At 32.8% G+C, this 13,323-nt stretch overlaps 1 protein-coding gene across 1 annotated transcript; it reads left to right on the forward strand.

Annotated features, from left to right (window-relative positions):
• The first annotated feature begins 339 nt into the window (after positions 1 to 339).
• On the forward strand, positions 340 to 12,724 carry LOC140449148 (uncharacterized). The gene is made up of 2 exons (XM_072542297.1): positions 340 to 1,314; positions 12,665 to 12,724. The coding sequence occupies exons 1-2, from the start codon at positions 340 to 342 to the stop codon at positions 12,722 to 12,724; spliced, it is 1,035 nt and encodes a 344-aa protein (XP_072398398.1).
• Positions 12,725 to 13,323: the final 599 nt, after the last annotated feature.

The following is a 13,323-nucleotide window of genomic DNA, read 5'->3' on the forward strand; positions in this document are numbered from 1 at the left end:
TTCTAAGACCACAACGGCGATGAAGGTGGATGAGAACAAAATCGAAACGGCGAAGTCGGCGGAAGTGGCAGGAATAAAACACAAGAAGGGAAGATCGATCTCTAAAGTCCCGAAAGACAGTCGATCTAGAGGAAGAAAACCTTGAGGAAAAATTACCTGGTCCTCCAGGTTGGGGGTTTAGGCGTCAGGCCAGTTCCCTGTCACTTGTAAAAACTGGAAATTACTAAAAAGCCTAATGCTTGCCTCGGAATTTCGGACGGATTATATGGAAAAAGACACAAGCTACGGAAACGGATATTGAATATTGGTACATGGAATGTCCAGGGAATAAGAGTAAAAATGGAAGAAGTTATTCATGAACTGAAAAACGCCAACATGGATATAGTAGTCTTGACGGAGACTAAGAAAAAAGGAACTGGCACAGAAACTGTAAATAACTATACACACATATTCAGTGGCATCCCAAAACACCAAAGAGCAAAGAGAGGAGTCTCTGTAATGGTACACAAAAAATTCAAACACAAAATAACTGATTTCGAGACAATCGACGAAAACATCATACGTGTTAATATCAACATAAATCAAACGCCAGTGACAATTCTTGGAGTCTACGCCATCTCAGATGACGAATCAATTGCTGCTAAGGACGAGTTTTTCGAAAAATTGAACGACATAATCACCAACATAGGAAAGTCACGAGAACTGATAATACTGGGAGATCTGAATAGCCGGGTGGGTCAAAGAATAAACAGTGAGGTGATCGGTCCCTACGGTGAAATAAACCTGAATGACAATGGAGAAAGGCTGATCCAAGTGTGTCAGAGTCATACTCTGAGAATAATGAACGGCTTCTATAAACACAAGGATATTCACAAATACACATGGGTACAACATACAAGGAATCTAAAATCGATCATTGACTATGTAATAGTCAAACAAAGCACTACCTTAAAAGTGAATGATGTAAGAGTACTTAGAGGACCGACGTGTGGTTCCGACCACTATATAGTTAGGACAAAAATGGTATTTCCTTTTAAATCTAACAAGGACAATAACGTTAATGAGGAACCTCAACAAACAGAAGTGATAACGAACAAACGATATAACTTAAACAGCCTTATCAACGAAAGCACAAGAAACCTATACCAACACAGATTAGACGAAAAGTTGCTACATAATATAGAAGACCAGTCAGTAGAACAAATTTACGAAAACATAACGAGTAGCATCAAAGAAGCAGCAGAGGAGGCCATTGGACTAAAAACTAATTCCGCTAGTAAAAAACTTTGGTGGAATCAAGAAATTGAAGAACTAGTACTTCGGAAGAAAAAAGCATACCACAAATGGCTAAATACAAAACAGGAGTTGGATAGAGAAGAATACAAAGATATTAAAAAAAGAACACGACAACTAGTAAACACAGCTAAACGAGAAATGTGGGACAAAAAATGCAAAGAGATAGACACATATATGGGAGGTAGAAAATGCTCAGAGACGTGGAAATTCCTGACAAAAGTTAAATCAAATGAAAAAAGAGAAACAAACATACAATTAATAACAACAGAGAACTGGATCCGACATTACGAAAATCTATTAACAGAAAACAGAGAGGAATATAGAGAAATGTCTCCAACTGAAATACACATACAGGGAGAAACGATAAACATCGATGAGAGGACTGTCATAAAAACGATACAACTACTAAAAAATGGTCGAGCTGCAGGTCCGGAGGGAATTCCAGCAGAACTAATCAAATGCGGTACTAACAAACTGTTTGAACGATTAACCTGGTGTATAAACCAATATCTAAACGGTGCACCAGTCCCGCATGAGTGGAAAGTATCCTTCATATCATCTATACATAAGAAGGGAAGTAAACTGGACTGCTCAAACTATCGAGGTATATCAGTAACCAGTACCTTAAGTCGCCTATATGGAAGGATACTTCGAGACATTATCGAACAAGAATATAAGGAACAAGAAGAAGAGGAACAATCTGGCTTTAGAGCGGGAAGGAGCTGCACCGATAATGTGTTTGTTTTGAAACAAATAATAGAAAAAAGATCAAGTACCAATCAAGAAATCCACCTTATGTTTATAGACCTTCAGAAGGCCTATGATACTGTACCCGCTAAAAAGCTATGGAAAGTTTTGCAGGAAACAAACATTAACCACACAGTAATTAACGCCCTTAAACAGCTGTATGAAGGATCAACGTCGGGAATAAAAATTGGAAATAGACTTTCAAAAAAATTTTCTGTAAACAAGGGACTCCGGCAGGGGTGTTGCATATCCCCCACATTGTTTAAAATCTACGTGGCGAAAGCACTGTATCAGTGGAAAAGAAAGTGCAGAGGAATGGGCATTGACCTGGGAGAAACTTGCCTATATACCCTACAGTTTGCAGACGATTAAGTCCTTATAGCCAACGATAAAGAAGACCTGACATATATGGCCAGAAAACTACAGGAAGAATACAAGAAGTGGGGTTTAGAACTCAATACACAAAAAACAAAATATCTCCCAATAGGCGCAGAACTATCCAACATTCAGATGGACACAACCGAAATTGCATTCTGCACTGAATATACCTACCTAGGAATTGATTTCGACACCACAGGCACAGACAATAGGGAAATTAGAAAACGAATAACCCAGGCCCGTAGAACAATTGGATGCCTTAACGGAGTTCTTTGGAGCTCAGAAATTGGTAAAAGACGAAAATACAATATATATGAATCTCTCATAAAAACCAGCTTAACCTATGGTACAGAGACATGGAGACTAACAGAAAGCAATAAAAGAAAACTCGAAGCAACAGAAATGGATGTATTTAGACGATCACTTCGAATATCTAGAGCAGACAGAATTAGAAACGATGAAATAAGAAATCGGATGGGGGTAGATGGATCACTGGCAACAGACATAGAAAGGAAACAACTTATATGGTATGGCCATGTTCAAAGAATGCCAGAAACAAGACTACCAAAAATCGCCATGAAATGGATACCACCAAATCGTAAGAAACGAGGAAGACCAAAAAGAACATGGAAGGAGGGAATAACAAAGGCAATGAGCTCCCGAGACTTGACCGAAGAACAATGGAATGATAGAAATTCGTGGAAATTAGGCATCGGACAACGACGCAAGACGTTTTGAAACCGATATATATATATATATATATATATATATATATATATATATATATATATATATATATATATATATATATTATATATATATATATATATATATATATATATATATATATATATATATATATATATATTATTATATTATATTATATTATATTAATTCTATTTTTCCACATTCTGCTTTTTTTCATAAATTCCGCCTATTTATGATTTTTTTTTAAATTGTATGCTTCTAACGATGATATTATTCATACTAATATTACTAAACTTTTATATAATAATATTTTGGCTAATTACTGTTTTGTTTATAATAGATTTCTGTGAAACTATACCTGATCGAGATTTTGCTTTTTTAGTAAACAATTACCAGTTGTACCGTCGGTTACTGTATTAGAGTTTAGTTTTGTTGCATATGCCAAAAAAGCAAAGAGGACACATTTTAAAAAGTCTTAGAAGTTTGCTTAAAAATTGTTCAAACATTTTTGCAAAATTTTTGCAAACCATTTTAATAAATCCTTACAGGAGGAAAATACATTGAGAAAACAAAACTATGAAAAAATGCTATGTAGAACGTATTTCAAAAACTAAACGGGAGTTAGAGGGCAATTTCTTGTATATTATCGTGGATGAAACGATAGATGTATGCGGCGGGTATATAATTAATTTGATAATTGAAATTTTCAACGAAAACTTATCAAGAAAACCTTTAGTTGTCGTTAAAGAATTGGAAAAACAAACAACCTATAAGTAGATTTATACAAGATAGTTTAACAAAACTCCTTGCACCAAACTCTATACCACTGAATAAATAGTTTTAACTAGCGGACCAACTCGACATCGACCGGAAGTAAAAATATTTTTATCAATAACTCAAAAACTATAAATGATAATTTCGTGAACTTACATTTTTGAACTCTACGTTGAATTCTCTATTGATTTGACTAATAAAAACGAAACCGGAAGTCGACCTCAAAACCGGAATGCAATTTTTAGTTCATCAAATGTCGACATGGATATCATTTAGCAGTTAATTTTGCATGCTGATCACGAATCCGGTGTCAGATTTGCTCTATCTTTTGACGTTTTATGCGCGTTTCGGGTCACTTCCGGTGTCGGATCGCAACCGGAAGTACATATTTAGATTTGTCTCAACGAGACCTTTCGATCCATATATACATTGTGGGGTCTAAAACTTAAAGTAAATTTTAACTTCCTGTCATCTCAAAACCGGAAGTGAATTTTTGTACCAAAAGTATATCTTGACAATCTCATACGTAATACTAATAATATTCCGAAAAAATATTTTAATTATCTAATATGGTTTTTGAGTAAAGTGGTGGACAAGAAAAGGGCTTAGCGTTTTAGTATATAAGATGCTTTCAGAGGGTGCGGCATATATGTTAAAGGCTGCTGTTTATTTAAAGATTTTTCATCCTAACTTAATTTGTTGCACTTTTGCAGAAGATGTATTTGAAACTTGTTTCCGTTGGTGAATAATTTTATAAATTTTATGAATTCTTTCCGTAAAGACTTCATTGAGGGTGCAAATATACAGGGTGTCCAGAAACTCTCCTAAGAAACGTAAACTGCAGATTCCTCAGATAATTTTAAGACGATTTAACCCAATTCGCTTAGTCCTAAAATGCTTCCTAAAGGAGCTAAACTTTGAAAATGGCGCCTTGTAAGTAGTTTTTTTAATAGCTCTAGAATGCTTCTATTTAGAAAAATGAAAACTGGTACGATTATATCCTCCAGAGATAGATCGATTCCAATAATTGCGAACTTCTAGTACCGTTCATAGACGTCCGTTTAGGGTAGATCAACGAGTATTTTAACGCATAACTATTTTGTCTGTAACTTTTAAGCATTTGCGATACTAGATTATTAAATTTTCAGATATTCTAGTACTAAAAGGTACTCCTATTTTAAGTCGATAGGATACATCGTTTTCGAGAAAAATCGATTTGAAAATTTTTCGTTTTTCCGTCATGAAAGTTAAATTAATATTTTTTGTACTAGTAGGCTTTGAACTGTCAACTGTGTTCTGTTATTCTGTGAAAGAACTACAACCTACGTTTTTTATTGTCAAACTCTTGTCAGTTCGTGAAGTTTCTCTTTTAGTTTTTACTTTGTGGCATTCAAACACAATAATTTTAATTCAACAAAAATGGTTTTTACTAATGAGGAATACGTTGACATACATTTAGTTTATTGCAAAATGGGGTGTAACGCTCGGACAGTAAAGTAGATACGCTGAAAAATTTCCCGATTAAGAGAAACAAGTTTAATATTCTCAGAAAATAATGAAACAGAGCGACATAATGATGTAACAGCACATCAAAATGCCACTTTAATGGAAGTTTAGGAAAATTTAGAAATTAGCGTTCCAAAACTATCTGTCATGTATCTGATAATTTCAAAACCTTTCGCAAGAAATATCTCACGCAACGAAAATTTATATGCTTTCATTTTACGAAGGTACAACTACAAGCATTGCTACAAGGAGATTTTTCTGCTTAAAAAATTTTCAAATCGACTTTTCTAGAAAACATTGCATCCTATAGACTTAAAGTAAGAGTACCTGTTAGCAGTAGAATATCTGAAAATTTACTAATCTAGTATCACAAATACTTCAAATTTACAGACAAAAAAGTTATGCGTTAAAATACCCGTTGACCTACCCAAAATGGACACCTATGAACGGTACTAGAAATTCGCAATTATTGGAATTGATCTATCTCTGGAGGATAAATAATCGTACCAGTTTTCATTTTTCTAAAAAGAAACGTTAAAAAAACTACTTACAAGGCGCCATCTTTAAAGAGTTCTAGTTCCCTTACGATGCATTTTCGGACTAGGCAAATTGGGTTAAATTTGCTTTCCAGTATCCTTTTGACACCTAAACCAGTAATTACAAGGTGGGAAACATGGCTGGAAGCAGTTTTTTTTACTTTGAACACTGCAATGAATTATAATTAGTAAGGCAGAATTTGATGATGATATTTTTAAAGCCATTCGAGAAACAAAAGATAGTCATCACAATTACCTTATTAGAAAGACAAGAAGTAAATTTATGTGAGTCAGTAATATTAGTAGATAATTTAAAGTCAAAAATTAAATCGCAACTTGGAAGTAGTGGTTAATTAATTAAAATAAAAACTAAATATGTTTTTGATAATAATGAAGTTTAACGTTACTAAATAAAGTTAAATGTGTCGATAGCAATTAAAGTAAATTGTATACTCACGCTTAATCAAGCCATTAAGAGCGATGCTGGGAATATTTATATTCCACTATGCATCAACAATTTACCCATATAAATTACCATCTTTCTTGTACTCATTGCGTCGAGTAAGAACGATAAATATACGAAAATGGTTGCGTTTCAATTTAATTTGAGTTTCTTACCACTCCCTATAAAGTTTTCTTACAAACTCTCTCTGATGACGGGTAGACCCAGAAACACGTGTTAGGGAGTGGTAAGAAACTCAAATTAAATCGAAACGCAACCATTTTCGTACGTTACTAAATGTTTAAATGGGACATTTTCCGAGGAATTGCAAATTGAGCCAGATTTATTATCCATCCTGAAATATGCTTTAAGTACATTTATCGATGTAAAGCGTTCATTTTCAAGATACAATTTAATTTTAAGGAGTCGAAGACATACTTTAAGACCGAAATTATTATTAATTAGCAATTATTTAGTTATTAATTTATGATGTTACTGATGTTATGTTGTGTCCATATATTTGTGTTAGGATAATATTAAGTTAATTCATTTTGTATATTATATTAAATAAACTCTGTGGGTCTCTTACATTTTTTAACGTAAGATTATTTTAACTTTTTGATTTACAAATGCTTATCAATTTTCTGGGAAAGTTGGGTTTAGGGAGGTCGGGCAAATTACTCTCGCACCAGGCTGACAGACTCCCTAGGAACGGCCCTGTTCACCAGTATATACTTACATTGTAGGGCTCTTTTTGGATATGTTGAAAAATTTCAGTGTAGTGTCCACATACAAAATTAGAATAAATTAATCGAAAATATTATCATTTCTGGCTCTTAATGGTTGCCGATAAAGAATATTTTTACTTCTTTAATTCAATATGAAACTCCCGTATTTTTAATGCTACTAAGTGAATTTTTAACCTAGAAATGCAATACAAGCAATAATCATCCAATTTAGAAACAGTCTGGAACGAGGAAAATCAAGCAATATAAATTCTGCTGACATTAATTTTTAAACTTGACAATAATGAACATTTCGTTTTAGAAGTAACAGACATAAATTGACTTAAACGTTTCATATAATTTATAAAATAATATTTCATGATAAACATGCAAGATCAACTTACAGATTGAAAGCGGTCATTATGAAACTTTTCTACGTTTCATTTAGAGAATCTGTTGTTAATCTACGGAATGTTTCTTCCAGTTTTATTTTTTTAACGTATAATTATTTTAACTTTTTGATTTACAAATGCTTATAAACTTTCTGGGAAGGTTGGTTTTGGGAAGGGCGGCCAAAATACTCGCACCTTGGTGACAGACACACTAGGAACGGCTGTGTTCACCAGTATATATTTTGCAGGGCTCTTTAAAGGTAAGCGTCCACAGGTCCGCATCGTACGCATCGGATTTTAGTTTGCCTTGTATAAAAACTTATGTAACTGCGTCCACTGATCCGCATCGTACGGACGGCATGATCGGCAATGCCGAAGGGTTGCTTCCAGGTTCCAGAGGCAACTTTTGCGATGCGTGCATGATGACGTGAAACGGAATTCCGTTTAGTGACGATCAGTGGACGCACTCCGCCCGCTCTGTTCGCAATTTCGCATGATCGCAAGGTCCAGTGTGAGCTAATCTACTGCTATTTGAATTTGACGATCGTCTTGTCAACATCCGTTTTTGCATCATGGACGAATCATGATTAATTACAGTTGTGCAAGAATATAAGCGAGGTATATAACCCTAATTATGCAAATCAACAAAGAAGAAGAATCCATTCTACATTTAATTTTATTATTTATTAGGGTGTTCCGAAAAAACCAAAGTTTAATAATGTCGATCTCCCCAGCTTTTTAATAAAAGATTTGATATTTTTAATTTTTTTTTAATGTATAACTTTTTGTACGTATGTAATGTATAACTTTCAAACAAGTAAACTCAGTTTTAACTTTTATTTGATATCTAGGTATATTCAAAAAAAATATTACATGCCATGATAAGTTGATTATGGGGATTAAAATATCACAAATATTATTCATTTTTCATGTTTATTGATCTTTCTCAAGATATTTTGAGTATCTTAATATGAAATTTATTCTTGTTAAAAAAACAACACATTTTTCTAATTACATCTTAGAGTTGTTAATGATGTTACTAAGAGAAGTGTAAAATTTAATGTTTAGAAAGTGAATAAAACACGTAAATTATAAGAATTATTATGTTAATTTTACAAATTAATACTTAATAATAGTAATCTATTTGTCAAATCAATTTTTGAAATTTTAGGTTGGGAGTAAGCCAGCATACTCGCTTCGGCAAATCCGATCATTGCTGATACAGTGGACGCAGTATGAAAAATTAATCCGATGCGTACGATGCGGACCTATGGACGCTTAGCTTTATAGGATATTCTGTTTAGAGAAATGCTTAAAGAAAGACGGTATTCAATGAAATTTGTATTTGAAGATGGGTAGTTTTTAAACACGCTAGTTGTTCATTATTTATTGGACTCCTTGATACTATCATAAATTTGGTCTTATCTGTGTTGATGGCAAGTCCCATTTGAATGCATTCACTATTTATTGCATCTAGTAAAGTTTGTAGTTCTACTATACTCTCAGCCATAATTACCGTGTCATCTGCAAATGTCATGGTGTTTTTTAATTCATCTATTAACTATATGCTGCACTCAGTAAAAGGCATTCCTAAAGTCTATGAAGCATATATATGCACTCTTGTTATATTCCCGACATTTCTGCAAGAGTACCGTCAACGCAAATAATGCCTCTCTGTACCCTTATTTGCTTAATGATATTTAATTCTGTCTAAAAGTTATATTTTGACATCGGATATTTAACATTAGTAAAGGAATAACACCAGCTTTTAGAACAAACAACGACTTAAACAAATATATTAAAAACAACAAGATCCAAAATAAAAAGCACTTACACTGTGGTGTATACAAACTTAAATGTAGCGACTGCCCAAAAACTTACATCGGTCAAACTGGTAGAACCTTTAACAAACGTATAGCAAAACATAAAAGGGCTTTCAATAATAGGAAAACAGATTCTACATACGCACTTCACCTTTTAGATCATAATCATTCTTTTAATGGTAAATTTCATCTTTATTCTTTATTAAAATCTATGGAAATTAACAAATTAAAAAACACAGACATAATTCTGAATAACCAACTTGAGACAAACAGTTCTCCCATCCTCAAACTATTCCGTTAAAAACTATAAATTGTAAATACATACCAAAAACAGATCACGGGAAAGGCACTCTGCCGAAAGATATTTTAATAAATTTAGTAGAAGTTTTGAAAACAAAGTTTTCAGTATTTTTTTGTTATATAAAATGAATTTCCATCAAGTAAATGTGGAATCCATCATTTATTTAAAATTATAAGTATTGTTATCATCAATATTATTATTATTTTTTTTTTATTTATTTACGCTGTAACCACCAGTATCAATATTATTATTAACAGTATAACTATTATTTCGTACAAGTTATTTCCTCTTTCCACGAGCAACTTTATGAGGAGAAAGTCTTACTTTAAGACGAGTAGGTCAAGGGTACGTCTTTTTTGTATTTATAATCGATTCCTTTTTATTTTTCCTATTTTTACCCCTTTACTACCCTTTACCGTTTTACTACCTTATGGGAGGAGGGTGTTTATAAGGGTTGTAAACTTCTTCTGAGCGATCAAAAGCTTGATACTACGCTAATTTGCTCATTTATATTTTTCATCCTATGTAGAATCGCGAATTTATGAGAGAACGGTTCATTTTACAAAATCTGCTAAGAAACCTTTTTGTCCATAATTATCTCAGCTGTACTTTTTGTTTGAGTAATTTTTTACGGCGTACAGATTCTTGGTTAACCGATGTTTTCCGTTTTTCCCCCATACAAGAAGGGTTTTAGTGGGAAGCCTGAAGGAACTTTTTTGCATATTTTTGGGGTTTTAATTTAGCTTGTTCTTACGATTTTTAGAGGTTGAGTGGCATTTTTGTCTCTGACGACTGGGTTATAACAGCAAGTTTAATTTTGTATGAATCTATTTAAATTACTCTTAAGCATAATTGTCTAAAACATTTGAAAAAACAAGAAAATTAAACAGACCAGATAAATATTTGGAAACATTGCCGAAATACTTTTAACAAGGAACAAAATTTTGGATGCTAAGTGCATGCGCAGAATCTTCTGGAATAAAAGAGTTTCAATCAAGTTTCCATTGGATTAGTAGAATATAATATATAATATCCTATGACAGTAATGATACAACTATTAATAAAGTAAGAAAGAATGAACTAAAGTTAGTTTCTTCTACAGCTATAGACTATAATGGCAGAACGTTTTTCCTGTTTTGTATACATCGACCTTGGCAAGATAAATGAGCAGAATAACAGATCAACAGTAAGAGCAAAATAATTTTAGAGGCATAGTAGATAATGCTAACCAAATAAAAATATTAATTTTTACATTAGTATCTTCGGAACAGGTTTACTAAATATTAACAAAGAACAACCCGTTGCTATATATAAAAAAATTCTTAAGATACGTCTCACAAAGTAATACAAAAATTTAATATATTCAATGAAGTGTACCTATAGTTGCAAAATGATTGGACATTAATACATAAAATCAAGTATCCAGTATAAGGTCTACATTTACAACTAGCTAATACATTTATTAATTTATATATTATGAATGTGTTTTATTTTGCTTTTTTTTTAAATCTCTATCACAATGAAAAGTGTGCACAATCTTTTAACAGAAAAATATTGTTTCTATTCATCTAAAATCGAATCTAGTGTTTCTGTGAAATGTTGTTAGTTATCCAAAATATTATTTTAAATTTAAACATACCTTATTTCCTTATCGGTATCTACGACAATATTACACTTACGAAAATTATTACTGTATATTAGAATTTTCTAAATATTTATTATCTTGAACACTAATCTATCTAACAGTTACCATTGATTTCATTAAAATTACTCATAACTAAACATCAAGCAGATAACTAGCAAAATATAAGTTAACTTTGAACAGATATTGATTTCCCGGACCGAATTTTTCGTAGTTCAACTGCTGACTGTTGGGAAAATCGCTCACCGAAGAAGCAACAGCGTCCGCATCCCATGAAAATTGCGCATGCTCAATAATCCCTTGAAGGAAATGAAAAGCGTAATGAGTCTGTTGCATCTGCTATATCTCCAATTAGTTGTTTACATTAAAACGGTGCGAGAATCATAAACTAGTTTATGGAATACCGAAATCCCCGAGCGTTTATAAAAAGTAATTTTAATTTTAAACTGATCACCTATATTTATACATACGTCGAGATATCTCCATTAGCTACAGATTCGACATATATTTCATTATGTAAGGACACGGCACTAAACGGAAATTGTAGTAGGGTTGAGTAGAGTGGGGTAAAATTTTGCTGAAAAAATATTTTGGATTTGCCCGTTTAACACTGGCTACTGGCTATAAATTTGAAGTTTTTTGTCAAAAACTGAAATTATATTTTGGTGAAATTCACAATATTTAACAATAAAAACATGTAAACACATTAAGGAATTTTTTTGAAAAAAAAAATCATGTGTAAAGGCCGTGTCAAAAAATATACACACAGTTTGTGTTCATCAATGTTCATTTTTTGCTTGACAGTAATAAGTGTCAAAAAAGCAGTTGGTACACAAGAACTTCTCATAGCATGCTAGACAAGATGTTGTAACACGTTTTGTTTCTTTTATAGCAAAGTTACCTCCATTTCTACTTTCTTGTACAACGACCTCTCTGTTCCACTTCGGAAAATTTGTGATTTCTTTCTTGGTTAACACGACGTTCATCCAAATTTTCAATCTGAAGATTTTCACTACAAAAAATTTTTGAGGCGATTTCTTCTCTAAATTTAGTGACATTTATTTTTTTCGTTATAGCCTCGTATGCAGTATGTGCATTAATAATAGATATATTAACCAAAAGTTCTATTGAGACTTGTTCTCTAATGATTTCACATTATTATAACGCACCCTTTCTCACCACCCCCCTTTTTGTTGACACATTCACTATTTCAGGCACAGACTCCGTAGTGAGAAACATGACATCCTTTTGTCTTTCCATTTTCCAATTTTGACTTTACTGTTGGTCTGCCTTATGACTAATTCACCCCTTTTTAATTTAGCCTCACTTACTACTTTCGGATTATACTTCCTGTTTTTTCTCATTGTGCCTATTAAATGTGTATCTTTTTTCAGAAGTTCGTGTGCTACATTCACGCTTGTGTAATAATTATCTGTGCACAAGACGCGACCTGAATGTAAAAGTGGTTCCATAAGCTGTAGCACCACTTTTGGTACCAATTTGGCTTTTCGTTAGGTGTTAGATCTTTTCCTGCATAAATTTTAAAATTGTATGTGTAACCTTTCACTCCACACAACTTAAATAATTTTACACCGTATTTGTGGCGCTTCCCCAGTATATATTGACCAAAGCTCAGTCGTCTTTGAAAAGGAATCATCGTCTCATCTACACACACATTCTTGTCGGGAACATATGCTGATTAAAACCTCTTGATTAACAAATTTTTCAAGGCAAGGAATTTTTTGAGCCTATCATCTGAGGGAATTTCGTTGTTTCAGAAGTGCAAATTTTACAAAAGGAGCTCAAACCTTATCCTGGACATGTAAACAAATTTTCCAATTTCTTTTTTGTACAGCATATTGGTGCTAAAATAATGTTTCAAAGTGGGTTTACGATTCAACCCCATCCAAATTAGAAGACCTAAGAAAACAAAAACTTCGGATTGATTTGTGTATCTCCATTGTCCCAATAATGTTGTTTTTGTTAATGCTTCATTTGTAATTCCTAAAATTATTTTCTGTTCAGCATATCTGTTGGTTTCCTCGGCAAGTGA

The sequence above is a fragment of the Diabrotica undecimpunctata genome, chromosome 8 (assembly GCF_040954645.1).
Source record: "Diabrotica undecimpunctata isolate CICGRU chromosome 8, icDiaUnde3, whole genome shotgun sequence".
In the NCBI taxonomy this organism is placed as follows: domain Eukaryota; kingdom Metazoa; phylum Arthropoda; class Insecta; order Coleoptera; family Chrysomelidae; genus Diabrotica; species Diabrotica undecimpunctata.